Source organism: Pocillopora damicornis, chromosome 3 (assembly GCF_964200805.1).
Source record: "Pocillopora damicornis chromosome 3, jaPocDami1.2, whole genome shotgun sequence".
In the NCBI taxonomy this organism is placed as follows: domain Eukaryota; kingdom Metazoa; phylum Cnidaria; class Anthozoa; order Scleractinia; family Pocilloporidae; genus Pocillopora; species Pocillopora damicornis.
This window is the reverse complement of record NC_142672.1, coordinates 6722285-6740606: the sequence shown is the minus strand read 5'-3', so window position 1 is coordinate 6740606 and position 18322 is coordinate 6722285. Positions and strand designations below refer to the sequence as shown.

The window sequence follows — 18322 nt, the reverse complement described above, 5'->3', positions numbered from 1 at the left end:
AAATAAACGAAATCGCTAAATCGATCACACTCACTGTGTCGCGATTCTTGTCACATCGTTTTACCATAATGAGGTTTTGCTGATCAAAGCTAAGAAAGGTAACCATTGACAGTTCAGTGAGACTTTTTATTCAAATTTATACTCCAAGTTTTATTTCAACTAGGGGTCAGTAAACGATATATAAAAAAACATAGTATTCTATGTGACGATCGTAAGTCTCTTACGGATATCGCTTCTTCGGGGTGATAAATGCCATATACTTAAGTTAAAAAATCTAGCTACGGAAAAAGGTTAACCATGATAAATGTCGAATATGAATAAAGGACAAGTACAAACGAACTAAGTCAATACAGGATCGCTTCAATACGGCAGCTCTCTATAACATTTTTTTTTTTTTTTGCAGCTAACCAACAAAAATCAATCAAAGCTGAGGACGCGCTTTCAAACAAAGCTGTATTCTAAAAAGTTTTGTAGACGGGCTGCGTTGTTGCTGATCCAGGCTACCGCGGTTGAAGGTCAGTAAAGAGGCTATTGGGTATTAGCCGCAGAAATTTCCTTTGCTCTTTGTGTTCTGTACATCTTTGTTAGTTGTGGGATGTCTTCCAGGAAAGCCAAACAGGTCAACGCACCAGCCGCCTGCAAAAAGAAGAGAGAAAAACTTTTTGTCAATTGAGCCAGCTGTAATTTTACCGCTTGCTATGTGTTTGTGAGTTTTTTATATGTTCAATCTTTCAAAATTATGGGCCAAATAATATTGCGAGAGCATATTCCGGTTTTCATAACATGGTCGTTGGAGTTTTAACCCTTTAACTCCCATGATCTTATCAGTAATTTTCCTTACTGTCTGCCATAAAGTTGTTGTGATGTTTGTTCGGAGAATTTGATATTGGATCAACTAATAATCCCCTGATTGATATTTTTCTTTATTCTAATCATTTGTCTGCTTGATATTTTATTGATATTGTAAGGAGAAATTCTGTCTTGGTCACTCATGGGAGGTGGAGGGTAAAGAGGGAGCGAAGGAGGGATTAGTCGTCGCTAAGAGAGTATAATAGAGAAGGGGGGGGGGGGCTAGAATACTTCTAAGCCTTAGGGGTGGATCAGGTAAATGTTATTGTGACACTACCAAAATCTTCGCCCCTCCCCCCCTTCCCTCCCGGTGGTTCCCGAGACCCACCCTCATGGATTCGCTAGTGCATCCATTCGACAGGACACTATGCCTGATTGTTCCTTCTGTTCACCAAGGCAGTAGGAACAGAAAATTTAGGGAAAAAGTAAAATAACGTACCAAGGCGAAACCAAGCAGTACATTGTTTTTGTCGTAAGGTTTGCCTACAATGTATTTATCACGGTGAGCTTTGTCAGCTTTATACCATTCGACAGCGACCATAGCCAGTCTTGAAGTGCTAGCGATGAGAAGTATGGTCATGAGGACTTGTACAGCTAAAACCTGTGGGAAAAGAACAGGTGTTTTTGACTTGTTGGAGCAGAAAAAGATTGATTTTAAACATTCAATTGCCAGTAATAAATAATAGAAGAGCAACAACATGTCGTCTGCCACCTAAACGTCAATATCACAGCCTCACAACCTCGTTTCTATGAGGGAGAAGCCGGAGAAAGAGTCAGACATCTTGAGTACAAGGCGATATATCTGCCGAGTGACTGGTTGTATATTTTGTGCAACTGAAATAGTCAAGTGTCCAGCCTTCAACAGTTCTTTAATTCGTGTTAATAATCTGTGGTTTAATATAGGAGAGTCTTTTTAGATAATTACTTAGTTGGCCAAATGTTCCTTCAAAGTTTTTAGCTGCTATGTTTTTATCCTCACTCACTTTGATGGCCATTTCCCAGTGAATTTTTGTAGATAGTGCTAGATGTCCCTTTACCCGATCAGTGATATAAAATACCACTCCGAGTTCCAAAAGTCAAGAGTACAAAACCTTTCTTGTGAAATGATTTGTATCGGAAGTACAAGAATGAGGCTGCTTTTCGTCTCAGCACCTTTCAGAGGCTACCCACGAACACTGACCCATTTTCGCAGTCTTTGGGCATCTTAGAAACGGCCTTATATGAGTATCACATCCATGAATTACCGGAAATGAATTGGTTGCTATACTCACTATCAGTGTGGAATATGATGGTGTCTTGAAGTATCGCTGGTCTTTTTGGATGCCAAGCAAAAACCCCATTTGGAGGACTATCACCATTACCCAACAAAATGTGGAGACTCCTGCGAAAAACGTTGCTCGACCATCCATACCGAAAGTACGGTTTGAGTAAGCAACACCACATGCCGAGGCGATTAACAAGAGGATCTGTGTAAGAGGAAAAGGTAAGCTCATGAACTATGATTATGACCATCACTATTTGATTGTTGGTACAAAGCTGGAGAAGGGCAAGAGAGCACCACAAGTGGTATTCCAAAGAGGCTTCCAAATGAATTCTTACTTAGAAAGAGAGTATCTCGATGCGCGACCTTAACCTATAAGGATCCATGTGATACTCGTCAACATTACATTTGTAGGTCAAATGCATTTCATTGCATACATCATTAAAGAAAAAACTATCCTAACATTAATTTTCCAAAATGTTAGGAAGTGATTGATTTAAAAGTTTGGAAATAACATAAAAATGTGTTGGCTGAGAATACTAAGAAGACATCGAGCAAAGTTTTAAATCAAAACCCCTGATAATCCGACATCATTCGTTAAAACCCCTTCATATCCTTTAACTACTTACAAACTCAAAAATTCTCAAGCCACCCAGGATAGTTTTCAGGTAGGTTCTGTCCATCCGCCCTGCCATAGGTTGATTTACTGAGGGCTGCACATGGACACCAGGGCCTGGAACGGAATGGACAGGTTGTCCAGTGGGGACATAGCCTTCTTGTCCAGTGGGGACATGGCCTTGTTGTCCAGTGGGGACATAGCCTTGTTGTCCCGTGGGGACATAGCCTTGTTGTCCAGTAGGGACATTCCCTTGTTGTCCAGTGGGGACATAGCCTTGTTGTCCAGTGGGGACATAGCCTTGTTGTCCAGTAGGGACATTCCCTTGTTGTCCAGAGGGGACATAGCCTTGTTGTCCAGTGGGGACATAGCCTTGTTGTCCAGTGGGGACATAGCCTTGTTGTCCAGTGGAGACATAGCCTTGTTGTCCAGTGGGGACATTACCTTGTTGTCCAGTGGGGACATAGCCTTGTTGTCCCATGGGTGACTGTGCTTCAGACACTGCCTGTGGCTGATCAGAAGATATCCGCTGCATGACTGTCTAACTGGTCTGTCCTTGGGTTAGACGTTTGACCTCCCACCTGTCATTGTTGAAATGACGAATTATTGCCTGAGCTAAGCTAATGTTTCCCGTGGTCACGTGACTCTGCTTTGTCTATTAACTCTTTTAATACTCTCAAAAGATATTTCGATATAAGTTACATTAGTTGGTTGAATGGTAGCAAAAAGATGTTTAAACTTTTTAAATTAAATAGCCTCAAAAGCAATTTATATTTTATTATCTTTTCAATTGTTTCCTTAAAGATTTTATCAAACAAAGTCAAATTAATGATTGTTTAAGGTAAACAGGTCACCACAGAGACACCTCAGTCTCTCATAAGCACCCTTATAACTAGCTGCTGAGGTTTCGTTTATAAAATCATATTAACTTGCGTTCTATGGTGGAAAAATGATTAGGTTGGATAGAAACTGCGGATTCATATGATACCATTAAACATTTAAAAGTACATGTTTTTTTGAGCCACAAAACTCGAAGTCCTAATATGTCTGCTTGATGATGAAGTAGCATTTGTGCATGTCTAGAATTTAATATTCGCAGTGTTATTAAAATTTGCGGAACGATTTCAGATTGTTGCTGAATAACGTATATTACAGTTAACTCTTGCCCATTTGAGACCATGCTGTCACGTACCTCCTTAATAAGAGTAAAAATTATACGAACTTAACCTTCATGCCAAATTCAAATGGAAGTGTCTCCAAGTTCCAGGAAATTGGAGATACTTCATGCAATCGAAAACGTAAAAATTTCATTTTTTTACATTTGTTGTTCAAACTAAATTGCTCACTTTGCTATTGGTGGGTTGATTTACTGCGAAGATCACCTCTTTATGACACAAAAACCTGATCTCCAGCTCTAGGCCGACCAACATGCCAACTAACGAAGAAACGATGTTCTGAATGGGATCAGTTGTAGTAGATCCAAAATAGTATAATTTGCATTGCACCCGTTTATCCTTTTATCCGGTTAACTGCGGGATCTCGCAGCCATGGACATAAAAATGGATGAGGCTCCATTTTAGACTCCTCACCTTGAGGTTTTTAAAAAAAACGAGTTGACTTTCCTTGATATGGAGAATATATAGCATGCCTCCCAGCGCGTGATCTTTTGAAGCATGCAAGGATCCGAATTGGAGTAGATTCCTTTTGGCGAAAACAAATTAGCATTTCTATCTTCTGTACGAGAAATTCTGCTTCATTGATTTGAATAACACTCCGTTCGTGTTCATCCATAGAATGCAAATCATGTGATTCAGTATTGAGAAACACTGTCTCCTTAGTGAGAGTCTAAAATTCGAAATTATAAGGTCGTTTTCACAATTTTAATGCTACTACTACTTAGTTTAAAGACGTACCTTCGTTTTCTGAGCGTTTTGAGGCCCTTAAAGTATCCTCTTGCTTCTTACACAAACTGTTGATTCGCAATGATCGTTATCTCATCGACACTCGCTACTTGAATGAGACACTTGGGCGGTTTCTTAGAAAGATAGAAACTTGTTTAAACTTGTTGTTTAATTAAAAAAAATGAGTGACAGCCAGCTCTCCACAAAGATGACTCCAGTTATCATTTGCATATATGCGAAGACTATTTCGCTGTTTTTCTTCGAAGGAACTCGATACTTAACTGAAGAAGTTACATGGGCGATAGGTTTCCTAGGAAGATAATGAAGACAAGTTTTGAGGCTGTTTACGCAGTTATCCAAACATTCGAAGAAAAATGACGCTCGAGCGGTTCGGTTGCTTTTTCTGAGAACGTGAAGTCTAATTGTGGAGTATTGAAGCGGTTAATTGCGCGCCCTTATTATGTATGTGATCGTGTTCAATTTCAAATTCAAACACGCTTTCATAAGGAAAAAAAACTTATTGACCGAACCTAAAAGAGGATTAAATGCTTATTAACTGAGCTTGGTCAGGCTGGACGGGAAAATATTTGGCTTTCCGTCATGACGCACAGACCTCACTGAAATCGGTCATCATGACCTCGAGCCAAATATTTTGCAATCCGGCCCTACCACTCAGTCAATAATTAAATACATTAAACCATCTCAGAGGGACGTGTTTTACTAAGTTAAGATTGGTTGGAGAGAGTTTCCCTGAGAGTGGGACGATCATCATGACCATCAATTTTTGAACGATGTTTTACCCGGCGTGCCTAAAATACCTGTTTTATGTACACGTCGGTTGTCGGTTAGGATTTCATTACGGGGAGGACCTTGATAAGGATAATTATCAGCTAATGTCTATTAAAAAGAAATATATCACTTACTGTCAATGTCCATCGGGAGGAGAGGCCACAAAGCTTATCAAAGCTCAACACAAATGTCAGAGTCAAAAGAACAGCCATCACCCAGGAAAAGATGGTGACTCCCTTAAAAAAATCGGCCTTTGGATCCTCAGTCGTAGTCCAGAAGATATCCATGTCAAAGTATATGACAATGCACACCCATGCCGCAAACAGGAACATCTGAAAATATGTGTAAAATGTTGATGAAGATCGATGTTACTAAGATTATGTAAAACAAAAGGATTTTCAACGGACCATTTCGCTATGGAAATATTTGCATGTTTTTTTAATAACAATTCCGAAGTGGCATAACTGTAGTTCAAATTTTGTTGCTGCAGTGACTATCTTACAATGTAATACCCTTTACAGAGTATTGCCTCAACAAGGTTGCTGTTAAGGTTTTTATTTGCTATATCCTACGATAATTAGATTTATAAGATTCCAAAGTTCTAACTCGTCAAAAAGAAACTATCCGTTCTCGTGGAAAACAATTTCTCTCGAAGGCATAAACTTAATTCTGGTATATGAACGCTATGCGTGTGTCAATAAACACGCCCTTTGATGAGATAAGCAGTATTTGGTTTCAAGCTAGGTTCTAATTAAAAAAATAACATAAATGTTCGCAGTGTTGAGTTCTTAGGTTCTTAAGGTTCGCAAGGTTCAGTTCTTAAGGTTTACAAGGTTCAGTTCTTAAGGTTTGCAAGATTCAGTTCTTAAAGTTTGCAAGGTTCAGTTCTGAGATTCGTGTTCCGTTTCTTTACAGTTGCGATGAAAGGGATGGATTAAACGTGGACACTAAAATCTACATTATAACATCAACGATCAATGCTGTTAGCTGTTCACAGCATTTAGGGGGATACTAGGCATCGATATAAACAATAACCCAACCGCAAGGCAAGTGCACTCCATCGCGTCCAACCCAAACCAAAAACTTCGAAGTAACATCTTAATCGGCGGGGTAAAATATGTTAACTCTGATCGCAATAGTGTGAGTTTAATATAAAATTTTACAGGGTTACATCGTACCCTCTGGCCTTTCGGTTAGGACTTTGATTAACATCAAACTTAACAAAACAAAATACAGTGATTGAGCAAAGTACATTGTACTTCACCGGGTGATGCTAAGATATCTGATTCTTTAGTTATTGGTCCCTTGTGAAATCATTATCGTAGACAATAATAAAAACTTACAATTTCCACTAATTTCACTTTGAACGTCGTAGACTTTAAGAAGTCGTTATTGATATCCCAAACTCGTCTTTGGGGAGGTCCCTGAGAATGTTCAGTGGGTGTCCCTTGAGCTCGTTGCGTCTGAAACAGCTTGTAGTGCAACACCATATCCACGCCAAATGCCCCACACGATAAGAATCCAAACCCCTACCAGAGAGTAGATTTAGAAATATGGTATACTTTCTGGCCATCAAGGATTGAGAAACGTCCCACCAACCTAAATACCCACTGCAAAGGGTTCGTAATTCCAGCCTTAACTAAAGTTTCCCTAAGAGTCTGCCGGTAACTAACCCCCCCCCCCACCCCCCACCCCCCCCCCCCGAGTAGAAAGAGGCAATGTGAGAGTAAAATGTCGCGCCAAAGAATAGAGCACAGTCAGGACTCAAACCCAGACCCCTTGATGTGTAGTCCAGTAGGCTAGCCCAGAGGCCATCTTGTCTCCCATTGCACCCACATAAGAGTGTTGTGTACGTGAAGTATCCATACTTTAATCGAGGTAGAAATTTACAAATGTACATTTCTGTCAACGCTACCAGGTTGAAAATTCACCTCTGATTCGCGTCTACGAACCAATTCACACTTTTTCGAAACTTACATTCCGATAAACAGAGTTCTGTGTACAAGTTCGTGCGTAAGGTATATCATTTGTGACTTGCCGCCGTAAAAAATGAGCGTGCCCCGAAATTTCCACATAATTCATTGCAATCAACGTCATTCTTCTACACCCTAGGGCGTGTGCGTTCCTTCTTGATTACTTCAACCGACTGAGAGTTTGTTCTATCTCACCAAAATTGGAATTAAAGCAATCCAGCATATCGCGATAAACAATTGTCAATGTCAAGAACAACCGCCTAACTTAGAGTTCTGAATTCCGCGCCGAAGCGAAAGAAAAAAAAAACATTACATACCAGTCCTACAAACAGAGCTAGTACATTGGACTTGTAATCTGTAATCACATTTTTGTAAACCTTTCCAAATCTGACAACCTCAGGAGTCAGATTCCCACAGCAAGCAATTATCAACGAAAACAAGACAAAGCCTACGGAGAAAAGATAAAAAAAATTAAACCGAGATTGAAAAAAGTTCACATCTTCATCCCAGGCTCAATCCCCATATCAGAACATTTAAGACAAGGCCACATAGGAGTTGACGAAACCCAAGGAGCATAAAACTTATGCCATGTAAAAGTGCTGATCTATGCAAAACAAATTTGGCTGTAAAGGTTACACCTGGACAAAAAAATATGCGAAACTTAATAAGAAGGTTTTAATCATGTCACTGTTTGTGGACGAGGATCTTGAGAAAATTGACATTTTTCAAGTCTCACTGTTATTTACTTTTTAGTTTCGTCTTTCAAAGGCATACTCGTCCCTAATATGATCGCCTCTTTCTACCCATAGAGAACTCAAGTGCGGCCTTTTTAACCCTTTAACTCCCAAGATCTGATTGTTAATTCTCCCCTCTAGCTGCTACACATTTCCTTGTAAATTGGTTACGAAAATTTGGTGTTCAATCAAGGTAATATCTTGTACCTGATGAGTTTAAGTATTCTCATTACCTGTTTGCTGAATAATGTATGGATGTTAGAGGGAGAAGTTACATGTTCATCACTTCTGGGAGTTAACGGTTAAGACGAGCAGGGTCATTTTTCTATCAAAGAGGGGGCCATGGGAAGAAAAAGGGGATCGTTACTTGCCTTCAATGTCCAGTGTGAAGGCCGTGCACAAAGCTTGTCGAAACTCATCACAAATGTCAACGTCACAAGAACAGTCATCACCCAGGAAAAGATCGTGATTCCTCTAAGGAATTCTGCTGCCGGTTCTTCGTAAGTCTTATTCGTATATTTAAAAATATTCATGTCTAAGTATTTCAGGACGCACACCCATGCCACAAAGAGCAGGAACTGAAAATGGGGGTGGGGGAGAAAATGAAAAGACAAACCCTGCTTTCATCCTCACGTGCTCTTTCTGCGCTTCTTCGCTGATGTTTAAAGAAGTAAAATAGCTTTACACAGATTTCTTCCACAAACACTCATAATTTACCAATTCCGCTCGTTTGACGAAAAAGTATTGTGACTGTAAATACTCCTTGTTGATATCCCAGGCCTGTCTTTGGGGAGATTCCTGCGCTTGTTCGGTTGTGTCTCCTGAGCTCGCTGTGTCTGAAACAATTTGTACTGTAATACCATATCCAATGCTAACGCTATACATGACAAAAATCCAAAGACCTGCCAAGATTTAAAAAAGAGAAATTATATCTACATGGTTATTTCGACCGAGTGTCGGGGACCGAGCCTTACAAACCGATCAAAACGGAAGAAAACATCAAAAGAAGCTGATAAGAGTTAAAGAAGGTAAAAAGTAAAGGAAACCGCCAGCAGGTAGCGGTTTTCTTTAAGATATAAATATGATTGGTTTATAGCGTTGACTAAACAGAGAGTGCAATAAAGTAAGACCAATGATTTTTGAGAAGTCAAATAAGAAAAAATAAATTCATCAAACCCACGCTGCCTCGTCTATACAGAGGCATTTTCTCAGATTTCCCTGAAATACTTCGGTAAGCAACCAAGGACTGAAACAACCGACAAACCTTTTGGGGTTGTCGCGTGCACTGTTAGGCTTTTATCCGACAACCTTTCTCGAAACAGCTGTATACTTAAAGTCAAAGTCTTTCCAGAATAAGCTAAAGTGGGATTCGCCGCGTGAATATTCACCACGTATTGAAACTGATTTCGATTCAATTTGTTTCCCGTCCCTTTTTTTGTGTGTGTGTGTCACCGAAGTGTCCTCGTGTACAAGAGAGTCCAAAGCCTCAATTGATGTTTAATCCTGGTTCAGTACAATACGCCCATGGGGAATCAGAAATCATATTCATCTTCGGATATTTTACATTTTATTGTAGAACTTACCAGGGCAACACTAAGGGATGCCACGAATGGTCTGTATGTGCTTGGCATAATTTTCTGGAATTTTCCAAGGTCAACGGCCCTAGGGACCAAGTTTCCAGTACAGGCGAGCAGCAGCGCAAACATGATGAAATAAAAGACGAGAGACTGCAAAAGATAGAAAACAAATTATATATAAGAAGAATGAAAAAGATAACCATACAGGTTTAAATTAATAGAAAAATAAATGAACACATGAATGAGTGGATGAATAAATAATGAAAGACCAATAAGAAAGAATATATAAATTGATAACTAAATGATTGAAAGATCAATAGGCTAGTTTCGAATTGTTTGTGCGAGAAAGTCTGGTAACTAGTTTTGAGCACCAGTCGGGGCTGAGGGGAATAGGAGTCGTATCGACATGGCAGATTATGATGCACTGACCAAAGATCGAACTGAGATCTGTCGATTCAGCGTCCGGGGCGCTGATTGTTGGGCTATCCCAGGGAAAAGATCCAGGAATTTTTGGTAGGAGGGGGGCGGAGAACGAGGGGTGAGGGGTACCAAACTCAGAAGACACATAAATTTTCATCTTCACACCAGGGTCTAAACAAGCTGAAGAATATTTCAAGACAAGCAGATCTCAAATCCTTTATATTTAGTGTTTTTGTTTGTTTGTTTGTTTTTTTTTACCATCCTGTTGTTACCAGTGTCTGTCATTAACAGGTTTAATAGGGTGGGGCAAGGGGAGTAGTTCAGATCCCGAGACCCACCCCTTGGAGTCACTAGTGTAGCATAATTATTCCTTCTGCTCACTGAGGCGGTAGCGTACCAAGGCGAAACCGAGAAACACATCGTTTACGTCAAAAGGTTTGCCTTTACCATATAGCTCACGGTAACGTTTGCCAGCTTTATACAATTCGACACCGGGCATAGCCAGGCTTGTAGTACTAGCGATGAGTAGTGTGGTCATGAAGACTTGTACAACTAAAATCTGTGGGAAAGAACAGGTGTTTTTGACTGGTTAGAGCAGAAAAAGATTAGTTTTAAACATTCCATTGCCAGTAACAAAAAATAAAAGAGCAACATGTCGTCTGCCGCCTAAACGTCAAAATTAAATCCTCACAACCTCGTTTCTAAGGGGGAGAAGCCTGAGAAAGAGTCAGACATCTTGAGTACAAGGCAATATATCTGCCGAGTGACCAGCTGTATTTTGTACAGTTGGGATAGTCAAGTGTTCAACCTTCAACAGGTCTTTAATTCCTGTTAATAGTCTGTAGTTTAACCCTTAAGGATCCATGCGATACTCGTTTTGATTACGTTTGTAGATCAAATGCATTTTATTGCATACAACATTAAGAAAAAAAACTATCGTAACATTAAATTTCCAAACATGATTGGAAGTGATAAATTTAAAAGTTTGGAAATAAAAGAAAAATGTGTTGGCTAGGAATATTAAGAAGACATCGAGCAAAGTTTTCACTCAAAACTCCTGCTAATCCGATATCATTCGTTAAAACCTTTTCATATCCTTTAACTACTTACAAACTCAAAAATTCTTGAGCAACCCAGCATAGTTTTTAGATGGGCTTTGTTCATCCGCCCTGCCCTAGGTTGATTCACTGGGGGCTGCACAAGGACACCAGGGCCTGGAACGGATTGGACAGGTTGTCCAGTGGGGGCATGGGCAGGGTGTCCAGTGGGGACATAGCCTTGTTGTCCAGTGGGGACATAGCCTTGTTGTCCAGTGGGAACATAGCCTTGTTGTCCAGTGGGAACATAGCCTTGTTGTCCAGTGGGGACATAGCTTTGTTATTCAGTGGGGACATAGCCTTGTTGTCCAGTGGGGACATAGCCTTGTTGTCCAGTGGGGACATAGCTTTGTTGTCCAGTGGGGACATAGCTTTGTTATCCAGTGGGGACATAGCCTTGTTGTCCAGTGGGGACATAGCCTTGTTGTTCAGTGGGAACATAGCCTTGTTGTCCAGTGGAGACATTGCCTTGTTGTCCATCGGGGACATAGCCTTGTTGTCCAGTGGGTGAGTGTGCTCCAGACTCTGCCTGTGGCTGATCATAAGATATCTGCTGCATGACTGTCTAACTGGTCTGTCCTTGGGTTTGACTTTTGACTTCTCGCCTGTGATTGTTGAAATGATGAATTATTGCCTGAGCAAAGCTAACATTACCTGCAGTCACGTGACTCTGTTTTGTCTATGAACTCTATTAATACTCTAATTGAGATATTTAAATATCAGTGACACTAACTGCTTCAATGGTAGCAAAAAGATGTTTAAACTTTTTAAATCGAATAGCTTTTAAAAAGCAATTTATATTTTCTTTTCTTTTCAATCGTTTCCTTAAATTTATCATACAAAGTCAAATTATTGATTTTTTAAGGTACTCAGGTTACCATAGAGACATCTCAGACCCTTGGAAGCACCCTTCGCTACTGAGGTTACGTTTATAAAATCATATTAACTTACGTTCTACGATGGAAAAATTACTCGGTTGGATAGAAACTGAGGATTTATATAATACCATTGAAGATTTAAAAATAATTTTTTTTGAGCCACAAATTTGAGGTCTTAATAGGTCTGCTTGATGATGAAGTAGCATTTGTGCATGTCAAGAATTTAATTTTTGCGTTGTAATTAAAATTTGCGCAAAGACTTCAGATTATTGCTGAATAACGTATCTTACAGTTAACTCTCGCCCATTTGAGACTATGCTGTCACGTACGTCCCTTAATAAGAGTAAAAAATTATGTGAACGTAACCTTCGGGTCAAGTCCAAATGGTTGGAAAGAAATGTCTTCAAGCTCCAGGAAATTGGAGATACTTCATGCTGTTGCAAACGTAAAATTTCATTTTTTTAACATTTGTTGTTCAAATTAAATTGCTCACTTTGCTGTTGGTGGGCTGATTTACTGCGAAGATCACCTCTTTATGATACAAAAACCTGATCTCCAGCTCTAGACTGACCAACATGCTAACTAATCAGGGTCGGCCAGGGGGGGTAGTGGAATACCAATATACCCGAAAAAAAATCGACAAAATACCCCAAAATACCCCAAATTCCTCCAAATATACCCAAAAATAATCGAAGCTTTGAATACTTTATACCTGAAATTCAAAGAAAGTGATATACTGAATACCCATATTTAAGCTGCAATATACCGTATACCCGATTTAAAACACCCCTGAATACCGAATACCCAAAAACCCTGGCCGACCCTGACTAATGAAGAAGCGATGTTTTGAAAGGGATCAGTTGTTGAATTGCACCCGTTTATCATTTTATTCTGTTAACTGCGGGACCTCGCAGCCATGGACATAAAAATGAATGAAGCTCCATTTTAGACTCCTTACCTAGAGGTTTTTTAAAAAAAACGGGTTGACTTTCCTTGATATGGAGGATATATAGCATGTCTCCCAGCGCGTGATCTTTGAAGCATGCGCGCCAGGATCCGAATTAAAGTAGATTCCCTTTTGGCGAAAAACAACTTGCATTTCTATCTTCTGTTCAAGAAATTCTGTTTCATTGATTTGAATAACACTCCGTTCGTGTTCATCTATAGAATGCAAATCATGTGATTCAGTATTGAGGAACACTGTCTCCTTTGTGAGAGTCTAAAATTCGAAATTATAAGGTCGTTTTTACAATTTTAATGCTACTACTACTTAGTCTAAAGACGTACCTTCGTTTTCTGAACGTTTTGAGGCCCTTAAAATATCCTCTTGCTTCGGACACAAACTACAGATTGGCAATGATTGTTAATTAGTTCAACGACTTTCTGCGAAGAAATTCGATACTTGAATAAGACACTTGAGCGGTTTCCTAGAAAGACAGAAAGAGGAGCCGTAAGCTTGTTTATGAAGCAACCCAAAAATTTAAAAAATGAGTCACGCTCAGCGAACCACAAAGATGACTCCAGTTGAAATCTGCATATAAGCGAAGATTATTTCGCCGATTTTCTGCGTAGGAACTCGATACCCGAAGAAGTTTTACAGGCGATAGGTATCCTAGAAAGATAATCTAGACAAGCTTTGAGGCCGTTCACGCAGTTACCCAAACATCAGTAGAAAAATGACATTCGAGCGGTTTTTCCGAGAACGTGACTTCTAATTGTAGACGTATACTTAGAATAAAACAGACATGAGCTTGTTTAGAGGAATTGCTGTCGTTTTTTCCTGATTCGGAGAAATAAAGAAGTCAGTGTTTATTACAGAACCTCCTATTGAAGCGGTTAATCGCGCCCCCTTCTTATGAACGCTTTCATAATTTTTAACCTTGTAGTCATAAGACAAAAAACGTATTGACCGAGCTCAAGAGAGGATGAAATGTTTGTTAACCGAGCCTTGTCAGGCTTAGCTTGTTTAGAGGAATTGTTATCGTTTTGTCCTGATTCGGAGAAACAAAGAAGAAGTGTTTATTACAGAACCTTATATTGGAGGCGGTTAATCGCGCGCCCTTATGTAGGTTTGTAATCGTGTTCAATTTTTATTTCAAACACGCTTTCATAATTTTTAAAACCTAGATTGCAATCGACACTCAATTGAAAGCTGTCGCAACCGCGAAATCAAGATTCTAAATAAACTCAGAGCTTCGATCATTTATTGACGGTGATTTCGTGGAATGCAAAGAGATGGAACTAACTTAAATTACCGTCGATACTTAATACTCTGTTTAAAAATTGTAATTAACATAGTTGTGGTTCAACATACTGTCAAATATTATTATTCCTTAAGACAGCACGCAAACATTGTTAAAATAACCACATCATATTTTAATTGACATTTTTGCTTTTTTATATCACTGACCATAACAGGGAAATGAAATCCCCTGGCGAACACACATGATTTTTCTCCGCGGTGAACTGAACTTCTTTGCGTTTTTTCTACAAAGCATATGATTTCGAGTTGTGATACTACATCAGGAAACCAAACAGCAATCTAAGAATTAACCTTTTGACCCTTAAGAGTAACTGGCATCTAATTTTTTTACAATATCAGCCCAGAATCAAACATCAACTTCATGAGAATAAGGGAAATGATTAATAACTAAAGAACTCTTAAATGTTTATCAAATTCTCCTTTTCAGACCCTTACGAAATGTATAAAAAACGGTATGGAGAATATGCATACTGATGTTAGGGTGTAAAGGGTTAACTAAAAGCGACCCTTGTCTCATCACTACGCAAAAATAGTTTATCTTATGCGAATTACTTCAGAAACATTGGAAATCAATTGTAAGAATATTTTTCTAAATCAAAGACGAGAACAACAGTGTTGCAGTTTGGTTCAGGAGCACTCTGACCATGTACAAACTTTATTTTTTTGCGTTCACATAAAGCGACTGACCACATCTCTAAGTCAGTAAGTTAAAAAAGAGTATAGGAGTATATTGATTAGGCCTAGTCAGGTTACTGAGAAAACTAAACAAAAACTCATCACAGAGAAATTTTTCGGTTTTTTTTTTAAACTGATTACCTCTATTATATAACTGTGAACAATCCGACTGAAAAAAATACAAACAAACGTGGTCTCATGGTGTAAAGCACAAAAAACATGAAACCTAACATCGCAAAAAAGGATAGCTACAAAGAGTAACATATCTCATCAACTTTACCAAATCGTTTTAGGCATCTCTAACGTTAACTAGGCTCAACACGCTGGTATATCTCCTACGCTAGATAGGTTTTGTACGTAGATAATTTGGCTTCAAACATTTAAAACGGATTCTGCTCGGCGAACCACCTACGAATCTGAGTTCTCTTCATACCCCTATTTTCCCTGTAATGATAAAAGGTCCCATGGCATAGTCGTAAACTTTTTTCTCTATGACACATATTAAGGTTAAAAGCGGGATAGACTGCCGTTCTACATTACCAGTGCCAAGTAGAGATTAAATTTCTGAGAGTACATCAGTGTGTTGGCTATTACAAAATTCTACCTCTCAGTATTAGCAGCTTAAAGGGAGAATTTCAATCAGATCTTAGGCTGATTTAGAAGGTTTGATTAACCGCTGCAAAGAAGGCTGTCAATGCCTCACTGCTGGTCTTTGGCAACGATGTAAGAAGTTCAGTGTCTTGTAGTTACCGCAAAAACCAAAGCGAACACAAATTACTAACAGTGAGAGAATATAAACTAATATTCTCTTGCCAACAGATGATAATAGTTTGCTTTCAAGCTGTATTTGGAAGCAACATTTTGCTCCTTTTCTTCCAAGCTGAATTGTTTACTAACGCTCCTAAGTTATTTTTTAGAAAACGCTGGCTCACTTAAGCTATACCATCTACTCGAAAATCATACCTTAGGATCATAAAATGGGCATTTTATGACGGAAAGGATTAAGAAAATGACATTTTCTTAGTGTCTGTTTTACCTTTTTCTTGACAGTTGTATCAGTGGCTTTAAGAGCTTCTTTCCTATCAAGAAATTGAACTGGCCTTCTTAGTTGACTTAACCAAACTGTCCATAGCACAGTTTGTCGATGATCAGACAGCGAAATCGGTTGGATGGTTTGAGGTTCAAATCCTCATCGCGGCGAAATGAAATCTTTTCTAGTCGCGTGTTCGTGACAAATGCTCGTCATATATCCAGCTAAAATTTTGGCCTCTTGATTTTCAATTTTTTTCCTATTTGATGCTCCAACTTTTGCTTTTTCCTCAGATATTTCCCAATTTCATTTATCAGCAATTACACTTTGCAAATAAAAGGCGCCTGAAAAGGCTCTTAAACCATTGACCTGAATTATGGAGAAACAACTAACTTACTTGTGTGTATATAACCTAAAGGTTTATTGACTTTCCGTAAACGTACTGAATATGATAACATTTAGAAAAGTATGCATGAAAATTGCACATTACTCTTATCACAGATCAAAAGAAATTACAAGGAAATGGTATGGCTCATTTAGAGATATGGCCTATATCATCAGTTACAGCAACCGAAAAATAACAGTACCTTTGCGGAGTGCAGTGAAATCGTCCACCGTTTATAAACCTCTACGAAAGCAAGGGGAAACATAGATTAACTCAAATTCGCAATATAAACAGGTCTCTCCCGAATGAAAAATGTACAATCCTCATTTTATCCACATAAGACAATAGCTTTCGATGCAACAGATCCTAGCAGAATATGTAGGATGTTTGCATATGACTTAGCTGCCAATACGTAGGTTAACTGTCGGTTTGACGAAGGGTTTACGTTCGTAAGGTTAGCTGAAGTAACTGTCTCTACATTCGCCCTGAAGAAGAGCTAACGCTCAAAACTTTAGCTTCAGAAACTCTTTGCGGTGGCCAATTTACATTTTAATCTCAGTTGATAAAACAAAATTGTCTGAAGCTTAGTTTGTTGATGATCCGACAGCGAAATCGTTCCAAAAGTCTGAGGTTCGAATCCTCATCATGTGGAATTAAAATATTTTCTAATCGCATGTTCGTGACAAATGCTTGTCATCTTCAAGATATTTTTTCTTGACGGCTGAATGGCTATCAGAGTTTCGCTCCTATTAAGAAATTGGATAAGCCTTCTCGGAAAGCCTGAATGCCGGCGAGGAAACATCGATCAACTCAAATTCCTAATACAAACAGGTCTCTCGCGATACACCAGAACACAAAATGTACTATCTTCCAAATTTTATTCACATGAGACACTAGTTTTCGGTGCAACAGATCCTAGCAGTAAATGTAGGACATGTGTCACTGTACTTGGCATAGGACTTAGCTGCCAATAGTTAGGTTGTCTGTCACTTTAACGAAGGGTTCACGCTCGTAAAGATAGCTTTAGAAACTGTGTTTACATTCGCCCTGACGAAGCGCTAACGCTTGAAACGTTAGCTTTAGAAAATCGTTGCGGTGGCCAATTTACTTTTAATCTCAGTTAAAAAAACAAATTGTCTGTCGCTTAGTTAGTCCATGATCGAAAAGTCTGAGGTTGGAATCCTCATCGTGGTAGTCGCATGTTTGTGACAAATGCGTGACATCTATCGCTGAAAATTTGGCGCCTGAAAAGGCTGTTAAACCGCGAGACCTAAATTATGGTGTACACGATTAGTATTTATAAGTGTGCAGCCCAAAGGTCTATCGACTTTCCGAAAACGTTTCAATAACGATGACACTTAGCAATACGTGAAAACTGCACAATTCTTATATCACTGGTCGATGGAAGTTACTAGGAAATGGTATGGCTCATTCAGAGATGAAGCCAAAATAATTAAAGCAACCGAGAAGAGAAATACCTTTGAGTGCAGTGAAATCGTCCACGTCTATAAACCTCTATAGAGGCAAGGGGAACTTATATTTTCTTTCTTGAGGATATAAATCATAAATTTTGCTTCTTACCGCTCTTTTCCCTCGCGCTGATAGCACAGACTGTCAGTGTTAGGACAAAGGTGCAGCTACTTATGTCGTGACAGCTTTCGTGGAAAAGGTGATACTCATTACCTTGTATATATAAGATTTCATCTTTGACCAAAATGACATAGAAAATATAGGTACGCAATACGTACATGGGCAAATATGCGACCGTGCGAAATATGCGTTCTCGGGATTGGAACCATTACGTTTAACGCCACTTGCTTTTACTCTAGACTGCATTCGATAATTCAGGAGAACAATCAATGAATTTAAAGCTA

The 18322-nt window shown here is 39.1% G+C and overlaps 1 protein-coding gene and 1 pseudogene across 2 annotated transcripts; both read right to left on the bottom strand.

Moving 5' to 3' along the window:
• Window positions 1-105: 105 nt before the first annotated feature.
• Window positions 106-4761, bottom strand: LOC149048010 (uncharacterized). Its single transcript, XM_089200173.1, has 5 exons — window positions 4640-4761; window positions 2740-3307; window positions 2121-2315; window positions 1289-1450; window positions 106-636 (listed from the first exon to the last, which is right to left on the bottom strand). The coding sequence occupies exons 2-5, from the start codon at window positions 3259-3261 to the stop codon at window positions 529-531; spliced, it is 987 nt and encodes a 328-aa protein (XP_089056299.1). The 5' UTR covers window positions 3262-3307; window positions 4640-4761; the 3' UTR covers window positions 106-528.
• A 3729-nt stretch (window positions 4762-8490) lies between these two features.
• On the bottom strand, window positions 8491-18132 carry LOC149048009 (uncharacterized; annotated as a pseudogene). The gene is made up of 8 exons (XR_016184931.1): window positions 17927-18132; window positions 16651-16691; window positions 13383-13522; window positions 11231-11822; window positions 10518-10679; window positions 9707-9850; window positions 8841-9025; window positions 8491-8701 (listed from the first exon to the last, which is right to left on the bottom strand). The product of XR_016184931.1 is annotated as an uncharacterized LOC149048009 (transcript).
• Window positions 18133-18322: the final 190 nt, after the last annotated feature.

What these genes read in the sequence shown, in the direction of transcription:
- LOC149048010 (XM_089200173.1), bottom strand. Translation starts at nt 3,261, where the DNA reads ATGCAGCGGATATCTTCTGATCAGCCACAGGCAGTGTCTGAAGCACAG. An exon ending in CATCATATTCCACACTGATA is followed by an intron (nt 1,451 to 2,120) that starts GTGAGTATAGCA and finishes CTTTTCCCACAG; the next exon opens with GTTTTAGCTGTACAAGTCCT. An exon ending in TACTGCTTGGTTTCGCCTTG is followed by an intron (nt 637 to 1,288) that starts GTACGTTATTTT and finishes TTCTTTTTGCAG; the next exon opens with GCGGCTGGTGCGTTGACCTG.